General features: G+C 35.6%; 1 protein-coding gene across 1 annotated transcript in view; it reads left to right on the plus strand.

Moving 5' to 3' along the window:
* Positions 1-23,516, plus strand: part of CCDC73 (coiled-coil domain containing 73) — a 106,003-nt gene that overhangs the window by 25,619 nt on the left and 56,868 nt on the right. Inside the window, exons 6-8 of the mRNA XM_027561965.1 lie at positions 7,505-7,543; positions 19,309-19,444; positions 19,683-19,762. Of these exons, the coding sequence (XP_027417766.1) occupies positions 7,505-7,543; positions 19,309-19,444; positions 19,683-19,762 (255 nt within the window). The remainder of the gene's footprint in view (positions 1-7,504; positions 7,544-19,308; positions 19,445-19,682; positions 19,763-23,516) is intronic.

Consider the following 23,516-nt stretch of genomic DNA (forward strand, 5'->3'; position numbering starts at 1 on the left):
GTTTGTTTTTGGTTCTTTCCTTGTGACTTTTATCTCTATTGAACTTCTCATTTTATTCATGTAATTTTTTTTTCCTAATTTTGTTGAATTTTCTATCTGTGTTGTCTTAAACTTTGCTGAGCTTCTATAAAACAATTATTCTGAGTTCTTTGTCAAGTAGTTCATAGATCTCTAATTCTTTGGAGTCAGTTACTAGAAATTTGCAAAGTTCCTTCGGTGGTTTCATGGTTCCTTGATTTTTGTGTTCCTGTAGTCCTTTGTTGGTATTTGTGCATTGAAGGAGCAGTGTTTTTGGACTAGCTCTGGTGAGTATAAATCTTGACCTACTGGTGGGTGTGAGAATGCTAGTTGAGTAGGGTATGTGGTGGTACTAGGTATAGTGCTGGGTCAGGCAGCTCTGACTTGGTTTGGGAGCAGTGGTGCCTCTGGCTCCAAGAAAGAGCACAGTGTCCTGGGCTCCAGGGATCTCCATCAACTCAAGTAGGTATGGACATAGCAAAGACTGTAAGGGTCCTTGGAGGTGAAGTTCACTCATGTCCATGGTAGTGATAAGGGCTGTTGAGGTCTTTGTGGTGAAGGCTGCTGGTGTCCTCCTGCTCTCCTTTTCTCCCATTTGAGGAGAGTTGTGGTTGAGGGCGTTTCTTTTGGCACCAAGCTGTGTGAGTCTAGAGGATGGAATGACACAGGTGAATTGCTGCCTACACTTCTGTTCAGACATCCTTGATTTTTGGTGCTCTACTGGGTTCCTGCAGTTTCTTAATTGTACTCCAGAGGTCTTCCAGAACTGTTATCATTCATAGGTACTTGTTAAGTCATGTGGAGGAGGTGGAATTGGGGGAAAAGGACTGGGTCCTCCTGATCTACCATCTTTCTGATAACACGCCTGTGAATTCTTTATTTCTCAGAAATAAGCCCTTTTTGTTTGTGTTCTGGGCTTCAGATGTTTTTTTCAGTTTGTCATTTGTATTTTGATTTTGTTTGACTTTTACCATTTGCTATAAATTATTTTCCTTTTATGGCTTTTGAAGTTTGTCATGGTTAGAAAGGCATTCACAACTACAAAGTTATAAAAAGGATTTTCCCATGTTTTCTTTTATTACATCTATGTACTCAAATTTTACATTATATCTTTGATCAATTTGAAGTTTATCTTTTGTAACACAGTATGAGATACGGATCTAAGTCTATATTTTTTCAGGTTATTAAATGGTCTTAATATTGTTTAGATTCTCCTCATTTGAGATATTAAGCAATTTTTATTTTGAATTTCCTTAGTTACTTTGATGTAACAAAGTAAATAAAAATTAAGTAAAACAAAATGTCAATGAGTTCCAAGAAGAATGTTTTCAGTAAAAAGAAGGGCATGGATTCTGTTTGTCAGATTGTATGAATAAGAGGCTGGAAGATACTGATATGGTAAAAAGTCCTTATATTTTGTTTCAACAACAACAGCAATGTAACAACAAAGCAGTAAGTGATTAGAAACTCCAGAGAAAACAGATTACTCTATAACTAGGATATAAAGTAAATTACATTTCAGAGTGGTTTTGAGCAACTGATGGGTTAAAACAAAAGAGAAGATATTTAGGTCCTGACCCTAGTAAAATCATCCTTCATATAGCATATTGGTCCCAGAAAAAATGTAGTATTAACAGCCTGTTAGGTTTTGCTTTAAAAAAATCTGTGTTGTTTTTAATGACATAAACACTGTTGACTTCTCATTTTGTAAGAATTAACCTATAAGCAAAGCATGGAAGACTTAATTATGATTACATAATAAAATTTAAATGTTATTAACCTTGTTGATGAGAAAGTAAAAATGTAGGGAACTGAAGTTGATAGTGATATCCAGAAATATTCTTTAAAATAGATGGAAAAGAAATAGAAGTTTAAGGCTACTATTTAAAGTTTATGTAGTTACACAGTTTAGTGATTCTTTTCATACCTCAGATATCTAGTTAAAAATGATCCCAGTAGAGAAATTTTTAAAATTGTTATTGTAGTTGAGTAAACAAATTACTATTCATTTCAGTTCAGTTGCTCAGTCGTGTCCGACTCTTTGCGACCCCATGAATCACAGCACTCCAGGCCTCCCTGTCCATTACCATCTCCTGGAATTCACTCAGACTCACGTCCATTGGGTCAGTGATGCCATCCAGTCATCTCATCCTCTGTCGTCCCCTTCTCCTACATTTATCCATAAGGAACTCTTAGATATTTGGATAATTTTGTAGTTTGGAGAATCATAAACTTACAGAGATGTTAGAAATACATTGTTCTTGTTCAGTTGCTAAGTTGTATCCAACTGTTTGTGACCTCATGGACTGTAGCACATCAGGCTTCTCTGTCCTTCCCTACTTCCTAGAGTTTGCTCAAACTCATGTTGATTGAGTCAGTGATGTTATCCAACCATCTCATCCCCTGTTGCCCCCTTCTCCTCCTGCCCTCAATCTTTCCCAGAATCAAGGTCTTTTCCAATGAGTCAGCTCTTTGCATCAGGTGGCCAGAGTATTGGCACTTCGCCATCAGCCATTCGAATGAATATTCAGGGTTGATTTCCTTTAGGATTGACTGGTTGGATCTCCTTGCAGTCCAAGGGACTCTCAAGAGTCTTCTCCAACACCACAGCTCAAAAATATCAATTCTCTAGTAATTCTGCATTACAGAATGTATTTTCCTGAATGATTTAAAAGTAATATGCCAATCTGATGCCCTATCTCCCCCAATACTGTACTGTCTCTCCTATAATCAAGGACATTCTCTTGCAAAACCATAACACAGCCATAAAATCTTAAAGTTAATTTTGATATATAATTGTAATCTAATTCTCACGTTCCATTCAGGTTTTACCAGTTGTCTTAGCAAAAGGATCCAGTTTAAAATCTTACGTTACTCTTAGTTGTCATGTCTCTTTGATCTCTTTCAGTCTGTAACAGTTCCCCAGTCTTTGCATTGGCTTTATGCCTTTGAAACTCTTGAAGATCATAGACCAGTTATTTTGTAGAATGTCCCCCAATTTCTGTTCATATGATATTTCTTCATGAATAGAATCAGTTTATGCACTTTTGGCAGGAATATTACAGAAATAAGGCCTTGCTCCTATAATTTAATCCTGTCAGATAATTGGTTATTTCAGTTATTTTATTTCAGTGCTCAGATTGTCATTAGTTTGGCCAGTAGCTATCCATTCAGGCTGATTTTTTAGCCTTATGGACATGTCTTTATCATTCTTTAGTGTTTTCTTGCTGTTAGGTAAAAACAAAATATACCAGGATCACCTTGTAGTTTAACTAACCTTGCCTTAGAATAAATTATTTCTCAACATTGCCCTGGTTCCTTTCAGTGTAAAATGGAATGTAGACATGCAGATCTCAGCACTGTTACACTTCATTACTATTGGGGTGTCAGTGGTCTCAGACCCTGTCAATGGGCAGAGCTAGGGAATTGATGTATGTATTTATATACACACAAATATATAAACATGCAGTTATAATTATGTTTGTTTCTTTATCAATCTATGTATGTCAAAAACCATGAATTCACATTATTTCCAATTCTAATCCAAAACCCGAGGTTAATTTTATTTCCCTTCAATATTTATATATTTCCTTTCTTTTACAGTAAAAATATGACTTTCTTTATTCTTAATAGATTTACTTATCTGATAAATTACCCTATATGTGACCAGGCTACCATTCTGCTACTTCTTCCTTCCTAATGTGGATACCCTCTTTTCCCTGCTTCAACTCTGATACCTGGGTCACCCTTTTTCAACACTGCCTACTAACCACCTTGCTCAGCTTTTGACTCCCCACAGTAAATTGCCTCACCATTCAGGCCTGATTCTCTGTTCTGGAATGCTGCTGCCATGACCCTTTCACTTCTTCCCCACCTAATGAATTTGGGACTGATTTGTTCAGGAATGTGAGAAGTTAAATATTTTTATCACAGTATTTAAAAAAAAATTATTCTCAAGTAACATAAATCTAGTTAATGGAAAGTTAATGGGAAAAAAGATTTGCTCTAAACAAATGTACTTTACAGTCAATTTTTCATAAAATTTTCCATAAAGTGAGGGATAACTAGGAAATCATTTGTACTTTATCTTTAAAATTGCCTTCTATAGTTAATACATTAATTAGTCTTAGTATCTTTTTTATCCTGTGTTAGAAAGATGCCTATATCTGATATTGTGAGCCCATTTTATGTGATTTCAGAATGAAAAATCATTATAGAACATCCATAAAAATTTCATGTCAATCTAGTAATGTTACTTTCAGATTTGACTTGTCATAGGGATGCAGCTACATGGTAGTTTTTTAAGTTGGGAAGTGCTCTAGAGGTGTTAATAAAATAGAGTTGTGAGTCATGATTCAGAAAGAATAAAAGGGATATTAATGCAGGATATTAATGTTTCAAGGACAGTGACCTGAAAAAATTTGGTAAATTTGCTCTGTTTATCAGTTTTTTCTTTGGCAAATGGTAGCTATATTAGTGAGGGTTCTCCTGGGAAACAGAACCAATATTATATACACACACACACACAGGGGCTTCCCGGGTGGTGGTACTGGTAAAGAACCCACCTGCCAATGCAGGAGAGAAGTAAGAGATGCAGGTTCCATCCCTGGGTCAGAAAGATACCCTGGAGGAAGAAATGCCAATCCACTCCAGTATTCTTGCCTGGAGAACCCCATGGACAAAGGAGCCTGGCAGGCTACAGTCTGTAGGGTTGCAAAGAGTTGGACATGACTGAAGTGACTTAGCCCACATATATCTATATCTGTAGAGATGATATGTGGAATTGACTCACATATTCACACATTCACACAATTTAGAGGCAGAAAAGTGCTGTGAAAAACTGAAGGTATAATTCTGGTCTGAGTTCCAAGGATTGTCTCTTTTTTTCTTCTTATTTTTCTAGGTGGGCTTCCCTAGTGGCTCAGCTGGTAGAGAATCCGCCTGTAATGTGGGAGATCTGGGTTTGATCCCTGGGTTTAGAAGATACCCTGGAGAAGGGAATGGCTACCCACTCCAGTATTCTGGCCTGGAGAATTCCAAGGACTGTATAGTCCATAGGGTCTCAAAGAGTCGGACACGACTGAGAGACTTTCACTTCACTTAACTTCTACCCTTTTACTTTTCTTTTGTCTGTTTCCCCTAAAATATACTGTGATCTCGTCCAGTGTCTTTTCTTTAAAATGGGATCTACATGCAAAGGGCTTCCAAATGTTTATCTCCAGCTCCAGAAGCAGCCTGGATTGACAATTGGATGTCTAAAAGACATCTGAAACTTGACATGTTCAAAACTAATTTCTTAAAATCTCATCCCCCTGAAAACTAAATAAAACTAATTTCTTAAAATCTCATCCCCCTGAAAACTAAATAATTTATTTGTCTTTTTGTTGTTGTTGTTGTTAATTACAACTTCTTTCTTCCTGTTGCAGATTTTTTTTTTTTTTTTTAGCTTTTCTCTCAGAGTATACCAAGAATCCAACCACTTCTCATTGTGTCTTTTACTAACACCCTGGTCCTCTTTTATCATCCTCTTTCATCTCAATTGCAGTCATTTATTAAGTGTTTTTCCTGCTGCCACTTCTGTTCTCCTTCAGTTTTAACATAACAGAGTGATCCTTTTAAAGAATAAGTTAGGTTATGTCACATTTGTGCTTGCTACTCCTCAGTGGCTTCCTGTCTCATTCAGTGGAAATCATTATCATGTGCTATAAGACCTACAATGGTTTGGTCCTACCCCCTCTCCTACTCTCCTCTGAACTCAGTTTTTGCTGTTTTTTTTTTTTCCCCTTGCTTACTAAACCTTCCAGCCATATTGGCGTCCTTGCTGTTCTATGACTACATAAGACATTTTCTCACCTTAGGGCCTTTGCAGTTGCTGGAATAATCTTCCTTACTTTCTGTTGAGTCTTTACTCATAAGTTGTCCTTTCAGAAAGACTTTCCTGGCCATCTATGTAATCCTCTTCCCTGATTTATTATTTTTCTTAAGCACTTATCAATATCTAGTAGAGCCATATATTTTAACTTATTTATATTGCTCATTATCTACATTCCCCAGAATTTATACTGGACAGGATTTTTTGGTCCAATACTATACCTTCAGTGTCTACATGAGTGCTTTACTTATAGTAAGCATTCATTGTTTGTTGAAGAAATGAATCACACATAACTGATTACACCAAAATGAAATGAAATTATTAACTTACTCAAGGCAGCATGCTGAAGAATTTATTTTATAGGAAATGTGAAGTAGTGAACTCTTGTTTAAATTTTAACAAATACTAGGTGAATTCAAGTAAATAAGCACTCATACATGGCTTTGTTGTTGTTGTTAAGTCGCTCAGTCATGTCTGACTCTGTGACCTCATGGACTGTAGCCCACCTGGCTCCTCTGTCCTGGGATTTCCTGGGCAAGAATACTGGAGTTGGGTTGTCGGTTCCTTCTCCAGGGGATCCTCCTGACCCAGAGATCAAACCCACATCTCCTGTATTGGCAGGCAGATTCTTTACTGCTGAGTAAGCAGAGAAGCACTCATACATGGCTAGTTGGAGCTTAACTTGGCCTACCACTCTGGAGGACTATTATGTGTAATGACAATTGTTAAGTCTATAAAAATGAACACATCTTAGGAGTTCTGCTTCATGGGGTTCATTCTGCTAAAATGGGTAACTACAGACTTTTTTTTGGTGCAGCATGTTTATTTTTGGTACAGTATGTTTATATGAAAGAAGAATTCTTTCATAGAACTGAAAACTGGGTAAGTCTACAAAAATAGCAGTTTGATAAAACTATGGTAGAAGGTTAAACAGTGGAATACTATTCAGCCATTAAAAACTTGTGTTATAGATTAATTTGTGATATAAAAGTGTTTGCTATATATTAAGTAAAAATAACAGTACAAAATAGTACATATATTATTATTCTACCCCCCACTGACTCTTTTTTAAAATACATAGAAAAGTACCTGGAAACACTATGGTATTAATGATTGTTATTTCTGGATTGTTTTTTTTAAGGTAACATTTTTCCTTGTGCTTATCTATTTTATCAAAATTTTTTCAACAAAAGAGCTAATATTAAGTAGCAAACCTGCCTAGAGTTCTTTGCTGTTCTTCTTGCTTTATTTTTCTTCATAGTATTTGTCACTCTCTAATTTCTATACTTTTTGCTTATATTCTGTTGTCTGTCTGCCACCACCCCCAGTAGACAGAAAGCTTGTTAAGAACAGGGACTTGGTTTGCTATTGTATCACAGGATCCTAGGAAAATGGCTGGCATATAGTACTTGCTCTGTAAATACGTGTTGAATAAATAAATGTATTTTGTTATGAGAAATAAAGTTATGGCAAATAACACTTTGAAAAAATGTCATTGGAAAGAAGTACATAGAAGATAAATGTCATATAGCATACAATTTTAGTTTCAGAAGGAATTTATAGAAAATAGCTAAAAAGTTTTAACAAAGTTTTTTTCTGCTTATTTTATTCAAGGTTTCTAAATATTCTTTACAGAAGAAAGTGAGTGAAATGGTAAGGAAATTTCAAAATATTTACCCACTCACCCCAAATTAGTACATAATGTGTACAGTATTTTTGTCAAATTAATGTGATACTTATAGTAAAAAGGAGTTGAAACTGGATATTGATATCCGTTTTAAAGGACTACAATTTCAGATGTAGCTTAAATGAATTATTTCACAAGTGTATTTCCAGTTTACCCAGTGTTTACCTGTGTGTGTGTGTGTTAGTCACTGTCTTGCAACCCCATGGCCTGTAGCCTGCCAGGCTCTTCTGTCCATGGGATTTCCCAGGTAGGAATACTGGAGTGGGTTGCCATTCCCTTCTCCAGGGGATCTTCTCAACCCAGGAATCGAATCTGGGTCTCCTGCATTGCAGGCAGATTCTTTACCATCTGAGTCACCAGGGCTCAGTGTTTACATATGATAAAATAAGTTTAACAGTTACTGAATTGTTGGTAGAGGTCTGTATCAAAATTAAACAACAAAGAAGTGAAATCAGAACTGTGAAATCCCTTACTTTAATGATGTCTTTCATAGGTATTTGTGTAAACGTGTAGTTATTACTTTTAGCCTGAAAAATTGAAATAATATGAAGTAACATTTGAATACTGCACTTGAGATATGGTACTCATCCTTTATCATTCAACAAGTGTTTGTTTGTTGCACATTCCTCTTATGTAATATAGTAAAATTAATATTTGCATTTTTACAACAATATTTTAGGAAATATTTACTTTCATATTCTCTATATCCCTATTTGATACAAAAGAATTTTTTCTCTGTATTTTTGACTGAGCAAAATCCTCCCATATCCACTTATATCTTAAGAGGACTTTTTGGATGTCTTTATGCTATTTCATTCTCTTTGGAGCAGACCATAAGGCAAGTGAAACTAATTTTTGAGTAAGGTTTGTCTATTATATCTATGAGAAGTAAGAAATGAGAAATCACTCCTTATCACATTGAATACAAAAATATAAAGTACATATTTTGCTTATTGAAATGTTTTGATGGGTTAGAAAATAAAAGCCTCAGAGAGATTGCTAAGCTTGATTGAATAAAAGATCTGAAAATTCTGTCACTGTTCAACTGGAAAGACTAAAGATAATATTGTCAGACTCTTTTAAACTATGATTTTAATTAAGGAGCTGAAAAACTAGATTCCAGTTTAGCTTTAAGTACCATGACATTTGTACTGAAAGTCATCTTCAACGCTACAGTGGTTTTACACAAAATATAGTGAAATTGAATAATGTACCCTCTGACCTGGGAGATAAAGCTACAAGTTAAAGATCAAAGGCAACATAAAATGTGTTTTGTTTTATTCCACTTTAAAATTTCATCAGACAGATACTTGTAATCTTAAAAACAAGTGGAAACATTGCAGTATACTTGTGATAGTTTTTGGTCAGTTTTGAGCATTGTATTGTGAATTAAGATTCTTAAGAACCTACTAAAATGATATTTGTATTATAGTTATAATTTTTTCTGACATTTCAAGGCATTAAATGAATCACTTTGCATTAAAATTATTTTGTATATTGATAGGTACACAATATTTTATGTCAATTCTATTAGACTCTATTTTAGATGATTGACTTAAAAGTTAAAAATCTTTTTAAAAAACATTCTTTTATTATTCATTTTATATTATTCTTATATAGTTCAGGTGACTTAAAAAAAGACATTTGTTTATTTATTTTTGGCTGTGCTGAGTCTTCATTGCTGAGCAGAATTTTCTCTAGTTGTGGTGAGCAGGGGCTACTTTCTAGTTGCAGCGTGCAGCTTTCTCATTCCAGTGGCTTCTCTTACGGACATTGGCTCTGGGGTGTGTGGTCTTCAGTAGTTGTGGCACATAGGCTCAGTAGTTGAGGCCTGAGGGCTCTAGAGCACAGGCTCAGTCGTTGTGGTGCGTGGGTTTAGTTTGCTCTGCAGCATTTGGGATCTTCCCAGATCAGATTCTGAACCTTGTCTCCTGCATTGGCAGGCAGATTCTTTCCCACTGAGCCACCAGGGAAGTAGTAAACAGTGTTCAAAAATCCAATTAATTTTATTCAGATTAGCACATTATCTTTATATATTACTTGACTGTGCAAGACAAGAAAAAGATAGTCATTTGTGTCAAGGCAGGACTTTGGGAAGCAGTTGATAAAGTTGTGTCCCAAAAGAAATCATTTAAAAATAGTACTAATCTAATGTTATAAAGAAGTTCATGATTTCCTATAGGCAGGCTCTTAACTGTTAGTAAAATTCTGTCTTATGGGAATTCAGTAAGGTGATTTTCATGTAGTGGTAGCGTGTCTCTAGATAAATTACCTCAATTATGAATGGAAAGATTCATCTGTCTCTAAAAGTACCAAAACCTTCTCTTGAACAAATGATCATATGGATCATTACCAATAAGACAAATACAACAAAATATAGTAAAAAATAAACTATCGAACATCAAATTAATTGATTTGGTCATTGATGAAAATCTTTCCTGTTTGGTGTAGGTGATTACTTTGAGTAACTGAGTAACCAATAGAACTAATGAACAAAATAAAAACTTATCTAACCATCTCTTAGTTACAGTTTATTTCTTTTTTGTTTATTACTTTTCCTCTAAAGAAAAGACTTACAAGAAGGATTTAGTTTTCTTTATTAAATTATAACAAAATTTTAGCATTGAAGGTTTTGATGAGATTTGCAATTACCACTTATTTCATTCAGAATAGAATATTTTTAGACTATTTGGAAATAATCTTTGTGATTATAATATATATATCTGTACACATAGAATATGTAACTTTAGTGTTTTTAAGTTGTGACCAAAAAAGTGAAAATATCTTAAGGTTACCATGAGTTTTTTAAAAGTGAATTTTATAGCCCATTGATTTATTTTGGGTTTATATTGAAGAAATTGAAAGATAATTTGCAAAATGAGGAAATATATAAAGTTTATTTATAAGTATATAAATAGAATGATGAATATATAAAGTTTGGTTTTGGGTTTTAAATCTTTTTCTTCAAAATTTACTTATATGAACTAATTGCTCATTTATTTCCTTACGGAGACTTTTCAAATCAGTCTCTATAAGGAAACAAGAAAGGAGAAAATGAGCAGCTTTGCTTTATTAGCAGAAGATATTAAGAAGAGATGGCAAGAATACACAGAAGAACTGTACAAAAAAGATCTTCATGACCCAGATAATCACGATGGTGTGATCACTGACCTAGAGCCAGACATCCTGGAATGTGAAGTCAAGTGGGCCTTAGAAAGCATCACTACGAACAAAGCTAGTGGAGGTGATGGAATTCCAGTTGAGCTATTTTAAATTCCTGAAAGATGATGCTGTGAAAGTGCTGCACTCAATGTGCCAGCAAATTTGGAAAACTCAGCAATGGCCACAGGACTGGAAAAGGTCAGTTTTCATTCCAATCCCAAAGAAAGGCAATGCCAAAGAAGGCTCAAACTACCACACAATTGCACTCATCTCACACACTAGTAAAGTAATGCTCAAAATTCTCCAAGCCAGGCTTCAGCAATATGTGAACTGTGAACTTCCTAATGTTCAAGCTGGTTTTAGAAAAGGTAGAGGAACCAGAGATCAAATTGCCAACATCTGCTGGATCATGGAAAAAGCAAGAGAGTTCCAGAAAAGCATCTATTTCTGCTTTATTGACTATGCCAAAGCCTTTGACTGTGTGGATCACAATAAACTGTGGAAAATTCTGAAAGAGATGGGAACACAAGACCACCTGATCTGCCTCTTGAGAAATTTGTATGCAGGTCAGGAAGCAACAGTTAGAACTGGACATGGAACAACAGACTGGTTCCAAATAGGAAAAGGAGTATGTCAAGGCTGTATATTGTCACCCTGTTTATTTAACTTCTATGCAGAGTACATCATGAGAAATGCTGGACTGGAAGACACACAAGCTGGAATCAAGATTGCTGGGAGAAATATCATAACCTCAGATATGCAGATGACACCACCCTTATGGCAGAAAGTGAAGAGGAACTACAAAGCCTCTTGATGAAAGTGAAAGTGGAGAGTGAAAAAGTTGGCTTAAAGCTCAACATTCAGAAAACGAAGATCATGGCATCCGGTCCCATCGCTTCATGGGAAATAGATGGGGAAATAATGGAAACAGTGTCAGACTTTATTTTTCTGGGTTCCAAAATCACTGCAGATGGTGACTGCAGCCATGAAATTAAAAGACGCTTACTCCTTGGAAGGAAAGTTATGACCAACCTAGATAGCATATTCAAAAGCAGAGACATTACTTTGCCAACAAAGGTTCGTCTAGTCAAGGCTATGGTTTTTCCTGTGGTCATGTATGGATGTGAAAGTTGGACTGTGAAGAAGGCTGAGTGCCGAAGAATTGATGCTTTTGAACTGTGGTGTTGGAGAAGACTCTTGAGAGTCCCTTGGACTGCAAGGAGATCCAACCAGTCCATTCTGAAGGAGCTCAGCCCTGGGATTTCTTTGGAAGGAATGATGCTAAAGCTGAAACTCCAGTACTTTGGCCACCTCATGTGAAGAGTTGACTCATTGGAAAAGACTCTGATGCTGGGAGGGATTGGGGGCAAGAGGAGAAGGGGACGACAGAGGATGAGATGGCTGGATGGCATCACTGACCCAATGGACGTGAGTCTGAGTGAACTCTGGAAGTTGGTGATGGACAGGGAGGCCTGGCGTGCTGTGATTCATGGGGTCACAAAGAGTTGGACATGACTGAGCGACTGATCTGATCTGATCTGATAGTTGTAGGAAGTTGAGTTATTTTAAAATTATTTTTATTTTAAGTGCCTTAAGGGTCTTTTAAGTAAACTTTTAGACCACACACACATACACACACACGCTCATAATTATGTATATGCTGTTTTCCTCTAATCTTGATTTTCAAAGATTAAATTTGTTTAAAATATGTATTTAGAAAGCAGTGAATCCTGACATTATTTTCTTGTGAACAGTCTTTGCATTTATTAGTAAAATTTTGTGAAAGAGAAAACAAGTTGACACAATTCACAGAGTTAAAAAGAACAAAAACACTATATACTCAGCAATTTCTTAGTCATAATCTTTATTATGGTACCATCTGGTGGCTCAGATGGTAAAGAATCTGCCTGCATTGTTGGAGACCTGGGTTCGATCCTGGGCTGGGAGGATCCCCTGGAGAAAGGAAGGGAAACCCACTTCAGTATTCTTGCCTGGAGAATTCCATGGACAGAGGAGCCTGGTGGGCTATAGTCATGGGGTCACAAAGAGTTGAACACAACTGAGCAACTAACACACACACACATATGTAATGTTATAACAGCACCATCACTATAGTTGTATTATTCTTTATAATGTTCTTAGGTTTCTCAGGCAGGTGTTACCAATCTGCTTTTTGTTATTGCTTCCCAAAGAATTTAAACTGTTGACGGTCATGCAGTTAGTGGCAAACTGCCCTCTTCATCTCAAAACTAAATCAAGGCAGCCAACTAGGTTCACATGTGAACAGTCCTGTGGCGTCCTATATGAGCCAGTGAGCTATAGGTGCCTACTGTGATTTGAAGGACTTTATAACATTTATCATGGCCACTGAATAGACTAATTGTATTTGAAAATCAGAAGTTGTGTCATGCAGAACAAATGAAACTGCATTTTAATTCAACTTTGGCTTCAAGCAAAGAATGTTGGAATAGGGTATATCACAAACTTATCTAATGTGTATACAGCTCTATGTATGTAGAGAATACCTATAAACTCACTTTAATCTTTGCTGCATTTTTTTTTTTTGGCTGCATTATGCGGCATGCAGGATCATAGTTCCCCAACCAGGGATCGAACTTGTGCCCCCTACAGTGGAAGTGCAGAGTCCTAACACCTGGACTACCAGGGAATTCCCCTTTGCTGCATTCTTAATTATCAGGATTAGTTAACCTTTGCAGGCATTGACAGTATTAATGTCTGAATATATGTAGTGGACAGTATTCTCATAAAGGCTATATGAAAATTGATCTGACTTGTAGATTGAGAGAATTCCTTAAATTGAAAAAAATGTTTTTAGACCAATCTTTAGTGAGATTGTATTGGGTTGCTATACATTTCCTGAAAGGAGTGTAATTCTCTCAGTTCAGTCGATCAGTCGTGTCTGACTCTTTGCAACCCCATGGACTGTAGCACGCTAGACTTCCCTGTCCATCACCAACTCCTGGAGCTTACTCAAACTCATGTTTGTGATGCCACAAACTCACATCCGTGATGCCATCCAAACATCTTATCCTTTGTTGTCCCCTTCTCCCACCTTCAATCTTTCCCAGCATCAGGGTCTTTTCAGTGGGTTGGTCCTTTGCATTAAGTGGCCAAAATATTGGAGTTTCAGCTTCAGCATCAGTCCTTCCAATGAATGTTCAGGACTGATTTCCATTAGGATGGACTGGTTGGATCTCCTTGCAGTCCAAGGGACTCTCAAGAGTCTTCTCCAACACCACAGTTCAAAGACATCAATTCTTTAGCGCTCAGCTTTCTTTATAATCCAACTCTCAGATCCATACATGACTACTGGAACAATCATAACTTTGACTAGATGGACCTCTAGATTAGAGAATTAAGTGGTATTTTAGAGGAACAGAATATGGGTCATTATTTTTCATTGTTTGGTTATTGATAATAGTGACTACCTAGGTAAGCATAAGTGGAAAAGGGCATGGCAGCCCATTCCAGTATTCTTGCCTGGGAAATCCCATGGACAGAGGAGCATGGCAGGCTACAGTCCATGGAATCGCAGAGTCAGACACGACTGAAGCGACTGAACAGGTAAGCGTAAGATCTCAGGAGTTAGTGTACTTGTCAGTTTGTTTGAATTTATGACTGCTGCATGCTTAATTCAAATAACTTAAGTAGTGAATTTGAAAAGCCCATAGAAGTACATGAAAAAAATTTAACTGATCTTTTAGAAATGTTGCCAGCTTATCATTTTGCTTAAAATCATTAAAAAAAAACCTTTGAAAAGATGTTCACCAGATTTGCCAAGTTAATATAATTAGGTAAAACTTAAATTATAACATGTGTTCCTTATTAATATTACAGAGGGTTATTCTTATTCCAAATAAAACTAATTAATCTATTGAAGGTACCTTTATCATTTAAGGAATAATAATAACAAAACATTATACTGTACTTGTTATGTAACAAGCTCTTGTTTTAGTGCTATGTATGTATTATTAATAATTTGTGTTATCTTCACAACTCTATGAGGGAGATGCTGTTATAATCTATTTTAAAGACAGGGTAGATTATTTTCCCAAGGTTACACAGCAACTAAATTACAAAGGCAAGATTTAAACATAGGCAGACTTATCTTTTGACCACTTTACTATACTGCCTGTATTTTGGTGTTAAGCAGTATAAAATGGCTCTGCTTAACTTATGCAAAAGGAAATTTAGCAGAGACACAATCAGAGAGTCAGGAATAGTTTTGAAAATGAACAGGGACTAGGTTAATACCAGAGTTTGTGAAGCAGGATGTAGGAACCCAGGACAGAGGTCTCATATCAGTCTGGATAGGGTCACCACTGAACTTCTTTAGTTTTTTGTTTTTTTTTTTTAATTTTATTTTATTTTTAAACTTTACAATATTGTATTAGTTTTGCCAAATATTGAAATGAATCCGCCACAGGTATACCTGTGTTCCCCATCCTGAACCCTCCTCCCTCCTCCCTCTCCATACCCTCCCTCTGGGTCGTCCCAGTGCACCAGCCCCAAGCGTCCAGCATCGTGCATTGAACCTGGACTGCCGACTCGTTTCATACATGATATTATACATGTTTCAATGCCATTCTCCCAAATCTCCCCACCCTCTCCCTCTCCCACAGAGTCCATAAGACTGATCTATACATCAGTGTCTCTTTTGCTGTCTCGTACACAGGGTTATTGTTACCATCTTTCTAAATTCCATATATATGCGTTAGTATACTGTATTGGTGTTTTTCTTTCTGGCTTACTTCACTCTGTATAATAGGTTCCAGTTTCATCCACCTCATTAGAACTGATTCAAATGTATTCTTTTTAATGGCTGAGTAATACTCCATTGTGTATATGCACCACAGCTTTCTTATCCATTCATCTGCTGATGGGCATCTAGGTTGCTTCCATGTCCTGGCTATTATAAACAGTGCTGCGATGAACATTGGGGTACACGTGTCTCTTTCCCTTCTGGTTTCCTCAGTGTGTATGCTCAGCAGTGGGATTGCTGGATGAAAGGAGAAATTAACAATAACACAATAATAGTGGGAGACTTTAATACCCCACTCACACCTATGGATAGATCAACTAAATAGAAAATTAACAAGGAAACACAAACGTTAAACGATACAATAGACCAGTTAGACCTAATGGATATCTATAGGTCATTTCATCCCAAATCAATGAATTGCACCTTTTTCTCAAGCACACATGGAACCTTCTCCAGGATAGATCACATCCTGGGCCATAAATCTAGCCTTGGAAAATTCAAAAAAATAGAAATAATTCCAAGCATCTTTTCTGACCACAATGCAGTTAGATCTCAATTACAGGAGAAAAACTATTAAAAATTCCAACATATGGAGGCTGAACAACATGCTCTATTAGCAAGGTGAAAAGGCAGCCTTCAGAATGGGAGAAAATAATAGCACATGAAGCAACTGACAAACAACTAATCTCAAAAATATACAAGCAACTCCTACAGCTCAACTCCAGAAAAATAAATGACCCAATCAAAAAATGGGCCAAAGAACTAAATAGACATTTCTCCAAAGAGGACATACAGATGGCTAACAAACACATGAAAAGATGCTCAACATCACTCATTATCAGATAAATGCAAATCAAAACCACTATGAGGTACCATTTCACGCCAGTCAGAATGGCTGCGATCCAAAAGTCTACAAGCAATAAATGCTGGAGAGGGTGTGGAGAAAAGGGAACCCTCTTACACTGTTGGTGGGAATGCAAACTAGTACAGCCACTATGGAGAACAGTGTGGAGATTCCTTAAAAAACTGGAAAATGAACTTCTTTAGTTTTATGGTCTCTCTTGCTCACAATTGAAATTCCAATAAAGTAGAAATCAGTTGGTTTATTTGGGGTAATATGCCCTACACTTTACTAGGGAAGTATAGGAGCCTGTGAATTTTAGTCCTACCAGATTGTAATGAAGAAGTATTTCAAATATATACTTGAAATTCTGTTACTTTTGTGTAAGGGAAATAGACGCTGGCTAGGTAAATCTAACAAATTGCCAGTGTTGGAACTGTATGAGATAGCAGTTCACTCAGAAAGTAATTACTGTGTACTTGTTGATAGGCCTACATTGTTCTTTGTTTTTCATCTCTCAGTAGAAACGAAAGCATGTGGCAGAAATGAATGAAAGTTACGAAGCCAATCAATGATTCTGCTAATGCCAAAATCAAAAACTTTTGAAGAGTGTTACTGATTCTGTTAACATAATATTTCTTTTAAAAACTTTTAAAAGTCATTTTTCTGGCTTACTTCACTCTGTATAATAGACTCCAGTTTCATCCACCTCATTAGAACTGATTCAAATGTATTCTTTTTAATGGCTGAGTAATACTCCATTGTGTATATGTACCATAGCTTTCTTATCCATTCATCTGCTGATGGACATCTAGGTTGCTTCCATGTCCTGGCTATTATAAACAGTGCTGCGATGAACATTGGGGTACACGTGTCTCTTTCCCTTCTGGTTTCCTCAGTGTGTATGCCTAGCAGTGGGATTGCTGGATCATAAGGCAGTTCTATTTCCAGTTTTTTAAGGAATCTCCACACTGTTCTCCATAGTGGCTGTACTAGTTTGCATTCCCACCAACAGTGTAAGAGGGTTCCCTTTTCTCCACACCCTCTCCAGCATTTATTATTTGTAGACTTTGGGATCGCAGCCATTCTGACTGGTGTGAAATGGTACCTCATAGTGGTTTTGATTTGCATTTCTCTGATAATGAGTGATGTTGAGCATCTTTTCATGTGTTTGTAAGCCATCTGTATGTCTTCTTTGGAGAAATGTCTATTTAGTTCTTTGGCCCATTTTTTGATTGGGTCATTTATTTTTCTGGAGTTGAGCTGTAGGAGTTGCTTGTATATTTTTGAGATTAGTTGTTTGTCAGTTGTTTCATTTGCTATTATTTTCTCCCATTCTGAAGGCTGTCTTTTCACCTTGCTAATGGTTTCCTTTGATGTGCAGAAGCTTTTAAGGTTAATTAGGTCCCATTTGTTTATTTTTGCTTTTATTTCCAATATTCTGGGAGGTGGGTCATAGAGGATCCTGCTGTGATGTATGTCAGAGAGTGTTTTGCCTATGTTCTCCTCTAGGAGTTTTATAGTTTCTGGTCTTACGTTTAGATCTTTAATCCATTTTGAGTTTATTTTTGTGTATGGTGTTAGAAAGTGGTCTAGTTTCATTCTTTTACAAGTGGTTGACCAGATTTCCCAGCACCACTTGTTAAAGAGATTGTCTTTAATCCATTGTATATTCTTGCCTCCTTTGTCAAAGATAAGGTGTCCATATGTGCGTGGATTTATCTCTGGGCTTTCTGTTTTGTTCCATTGATCTATATTTCTGTCTTTGTGCCAGTACCATACTGTCTTGATAACTGTGGCTTTGTAGTAGAGCCTGAAGTCAGGTAGGTTGATTCCTCCAGTTCCATTCTTCTTTCTCAAGATCGCTTTGGCTATTTGAGGTTTTTTGTATTTCCATACAAATTGTGAAATTATTTGTTCTAGCTCTGTGAAGAATACTGTTGGTACTAACGCATATATATGGAATTTAGAAAGATGGTAACAATAACCCGGTGTACGAGACAGCAAAAGAGACACTGATGTATAGAACAGTCTTATGGACTCTGTGGGAGAGGGAGAGGGTGGGAAGATTTGGGAGAATGACATTGAAACATGTAAAATATCATGTAAGAAACGAGTTGCCAGTCCAGGTTCGATGCATGATACTGGATGCTTGGGGCTAGTGCACTGGGACGACCCAGAGGGATGGTATGGGGAGGGAGGAGGGAGGAGGGTTCAGGATGGGGAACACATGTATACCTGTGGCGGATTCATTTTGATATTTGGCAAAACTAATACAATTATGTAAAGTTTAAAAATAAAATTACATTAAAAAAAAAATCATTTTTCTAAGTATGGAAAGACAGGCTTCTTTAGCTGAAAGCAGTGAAGGCCTATTGATACATAGGGTCCAGTTTTTATCAACTATGTCTCCCAGCTTAAGTTAACTTTCTGCTATATTATATTGTCTCCCTGTCACTAATAGATATTGTTTTTATGATTCCATTTTTAACACAGTGAGAAGGTGCTGTATCATTAAAATTAATTTCAAAAAAATTATCTAAGTTTTGAGGATGCATATTATGATTATGCCAGCAAATTTAGAGAAAAATTTATTTCCTAAATTGTCAAAAGTATTGCTTTAATAATATTCACCTCACTTTGCTTAGTGCTGTACTGGACTAATTAACTTTTCTATGAACAACCAACTGATTTTTTAAAAATTTTATAAACAAGGGAAATAAAATTTTAAGTGACTGTTTTGTTATAGGAAAAAAATGCTTTAATTTTACCTAGATTTAGAAATGTCTGTTAACTAACATTTTCTCCCTAAGGTATACTCAGAGACTTTTTCATGACATACTTATGTTAATAACAATAGTTATTAAAAATGATAAATTTTATATATATCTAATAAATGTGTGTATTTATGTATGTAGAACATTTAAAATAACTCTTCAAAATAGGAACAGAAAGTCCAGTTACATCTTCTGGCTAAAGAAGATCATCAGAAGCAACTGAATGAAATTGAGAAATACTATACTATAATAACAGGTCAATTTGGATTGGTAAAAGAGAATCATGAAAAGTTAGAACAAAATGGTAGGTTCCATCTTACTTAAACTTACATATTTAATAGAAAATGTTTAAATGGACTTATTTGTAATGAATAAATTGAACCTATCTGATATTGGTAATACTAAATGGCAGTTTAATTAACATTATTAAATTCAGCAATAACTATATATTTCATTGAGGTCATTTTCCTTGTCCATGTTAATAGTATTTCCTTAAAATGTACATTGAAATAACATTTTCCTAAGTGTCTTTCATGTTGCAGTACAAGAAGCAATACAGTTAAACAAAAGACTTTCAGCTTTAAATAAAAAGCAAGAATCTGAGATAAACAGTTTAAAGAAGGTATGATTGATATAATTTTTTGTATTATATAAAAATTGACCTAACATAATTAGTTTTATGAAATAATATCAGAAAAGTTGGATAGTTTTATTTGTAGAAAGATAGTTTTAAATACAGATTTATAAACTTTGAGTTAAGATTTCAATAAGCATAATGAATGAATTTGTTCTAACCCACTCAAAATATTGTTTCTTTGACTCATGACTAGTGGCAAACATTTTTATGGTAACATGTATTATCAATAAGCATTTGCTATATGTTAATCTCATTAGCACCATTCATTCATTCAATATTTGAGTAGCTCTATGTGCCAGGTACTATATGGCACTGAGGATTCAGATAAACATGTTCCTGCTTTGTTGAGTTATAGTCCAATGGAGGAGTTATATATAAAATAGTCACACAGATAAAATAATTTAAAATTGTTGTAAATGATATGAAGAAAAATAAAGGATGTGATGATATTTTCATAGGTGACTTTATTACATTGAAGATAAAGTGGTGGGGGAGGGAAGAGATTAATAGTTCAGGCAAAGGAACGGCAAAAGCCTTGATAAGGGGAAGAGTTTTGTATATTTAAGGAACTAGGAAAAGTCTGGTATGGCTGGAGCACTTTGAGTGAAGGAGTGCATTGGATATTTATTGGTTGCTTACTGAGCATCAATATCCCCTTTGTCCTTCCTAAACTTACACAGATTCTTGTTTTGATGCCTCCAACTTGAGACAGGAACCCTAAATTGGCAGAAAGCCATAAACATATTTCATTACTCTAGCCACAATCATTGGTTCAGGAATAGATAAATGAGCTTAGCCAGTGGTTATAAACCGGAAGAATGTAACCCCTACTGGGGCTGGCAGTCATACTATTAATACAATCATGAGAAGCTAAAAAGGAGCAACCTGACGATGTGGATGCCAGATTTCTGTGATGTAAAGAATCCTGTTCTTTAATGACATTTATGAGTTCCTGAATGGATCAACCCTATATTTGCCCTACCTCTAGACTTTCAGTTTTGTGAGCCAATGAATCCCTGTTATTTTTTTAAACCAGTTTCATTAGGACTAGTTTAATTTTCCATTATTTGCAACTAAAAATATCTCCTCTGATACAAGGGGAGAGTGGTATGAGAGGAAAGAGAAGTTAGGCAAGGCCTTTTTGTTTTTACTGAGCATGACCTCTTATTACCTTCTCCTAATCTTTTCAAAGCCCTAAATGGAATAATACCACTTTGGACCACCTCCTTATCCCTAAGAGAATTAAGTACCTGTCTTTACTGACACTCAGAAAATCCTTTGGATCAATCACTAAGTGACATTTAAATGTCTGTGATTTTCTGAAGTTTGAATATGATATACCTGGGTTTAATTTTTTGGTCACATTTTCTTCTTGGTGTTCTCCGAGTTTCTTGGGTTGTGGTTTGGTGTGTGACATTAATTTGGGGAAAGTCAATCATCAGTGTTTCAAATATTGCTTCGTTTCCTTCTTTTCTTCTCCTTCTGGTATTCCCTTTATGCGTGTGTTATAATTTGCCTATGTGATCCTCAGTTGATGGATGTTCTCTTATGCCTTTTTCAGTCTTTTTATTTTTAGTTTTCAGTTTTGGGATTTCTATTTTCATATCCTCAAGCTGAGAGATTATTTACTCAGCCATGTCCAATCTACTTTTGAGCCCAACAAAGGCATTCTTCATTTCTATTGCAGTGTTTTTGATCTGAAGCATTTCTTTTTGATTCTTGTTTAGAATTTACATCCTCTCTTTACATTATCCATCTATTCTGTCATGTTTTGTCTGTTTTTTCTATTAAAGCTTTTAGCATATTAATCATAGTTTTTAAAAAATTCCAAGTCTGATAGTTTTAAATTTCTGTAGTATTTGACTCTGGATCTGAAGCTTGTTTAATCTCTTCAAACTTTGTTTTTTGCCTTTTAGTATGCCTTGTAATTTATTTGTTGGAAGACAGACATGATATACTGGGTGAAAGGAATTGCAGTTAATAGGCCTATAGTAATATAAAGGTGGGGGGATGGGTGTCTTATGATTAGATGGCCCTATTGCCCTTGGATTGTGAATTTCACCAGTGCTTCTCAGTCCCTGCCCACCCACCTCATATTGTACTCTCATATGGTTGGAGAGTTGGATATTACTCTTCCCTCAGGTAGTTTATATTTCAAGTCAAATAATTTCTCATAAAGGCAGGACTTGTTGATAAGAACAGAATGAGTTGGTGAATTTCAGAATGGTTCCTTTTCCTCCTGCTTCTAGCAGGATGAATTTTTCACTGATATTCACTGTGAGAGGACCTTGAGATAAAATGTCACAAAAGTTTGAGGGCCCCCTGAGTGTATCCTTCTGAATTTTTTAACTCCCAGAATTGTCTACTCTAAGCCTCCAGGAATTAGTCAATTACAGTTCAGTTTTTCTTACCTTGGCATTGGTGCCTGTGAAGGTTTCTGTTTATGATTTTCTATAGTGACTTCTCCGTTCCTCTGATTTTTGAGGCAGCAGTTTGTCTTATGACCTCATTTCTTTAACAGATGTAAGAGGAGTTGTTGATTTTCAGTTTGCTCAGCTTTTTATGTGTGGTAGAATCAAATGGAAACTTGTAACTAAGCTTCTTACATGCTGGAGAGAAACTGGAAAACTTTTTAACTGTAATTTTACCAAAATTAAAAATATAAAGATAATTTATTTATAGAGACACAGGCTTAAGTTTTGAGAATGTTTGTGCTACCAGATGATTGACATATACTTTAGTGCATAATTCAAGAAATCAGGGAATTTTACTGCTTTATCTTTTAGTATCATTTCAAGGAAAGCAGGACCACTTGGGTTTAAGATTAATGTGACTTCTAAATGCTAAGCTAATATTACAAAGACCATTAATATTTGTAACACTATCATATCTAGTCTTGTTCTTATATATAAAAAAAGTGAAAGTGTTAGTTTCTCAGTTGTGTCCGATTCTTTGACACCCCATGGATTGTAGCCTGCCAGGTTCCTCTATCCATGGAATTCTCCAGGCAAGAATACTGGAGTGGGTAGCCATTCCCTTCTCCAGAAGATCTTCCTGACTTGATTGTATAACTGCCCATAAATTGGTTTCATATTCCCTGGACTTTATCAAGGGACCAGAAGTAAGATCATAGGAGTAGCCCAGTACAGAATGTTAGAATGGTAATAAGCATGTATCTCTAGCCTTTAAAAGTCTTATGTCTATCCAACAAACTACCTAAGAGGACAGTTTATATGTAAAGAATATTTCATTTCAGTCACATTTAAGAATACTAAAGATGGTTCTTTTAATAAAGGGATAAAAAGCTGTAATTCAAAAATTTTGTCTGTCATTTCAAATGAGAATTGTTAAATGGACCGTTCAATTTTTATGCGAAAATACTCTGATTCTTTTTTTTCCTTTTTAAAATTAATTTATTTTTTAATTGAAGGATAATTGCTTTACAGAATTTTTGTTGTTTTCTGTCAAACCTCAAAATGAATCCACCACAGGTATACATATATCCCCTCCCTTTTGAACCTTCCTCCCTGGGCTGTTCATTTTTATCAGTATAAACTTTGAATGGAAATATAAGCAATACTGACTGAATAGTTGTGAATAAACACATTTTTAGTGATATTGCTTTAGTTTACTTTTTTGACACTGTTACCATTGTCCTAAATGATTAAATCATTAATTTGGTGATTATATTAAGAGTTATATATGCCTCTATTCAAATAGTATTTGCATTATTATGAAA

The sequence above is a fragment of the Bos indicus x Bos taurus genome, chromosome 15, assembly GCF_003369695.1.
Source record: "Bos indicus x Bos taurus breed Angus x Brahman F1 hybrid chromosome 15, Bos_hybrid_MaternalHap_v2.0, whole genome shotgun sequence".
NCBI classification, from domain to species: Eukaryota; Metazoa; Chordata; class Mammalia; order Artiodactyla; family Bovidae; genus Bos; species Bos indicus x Bos taurus.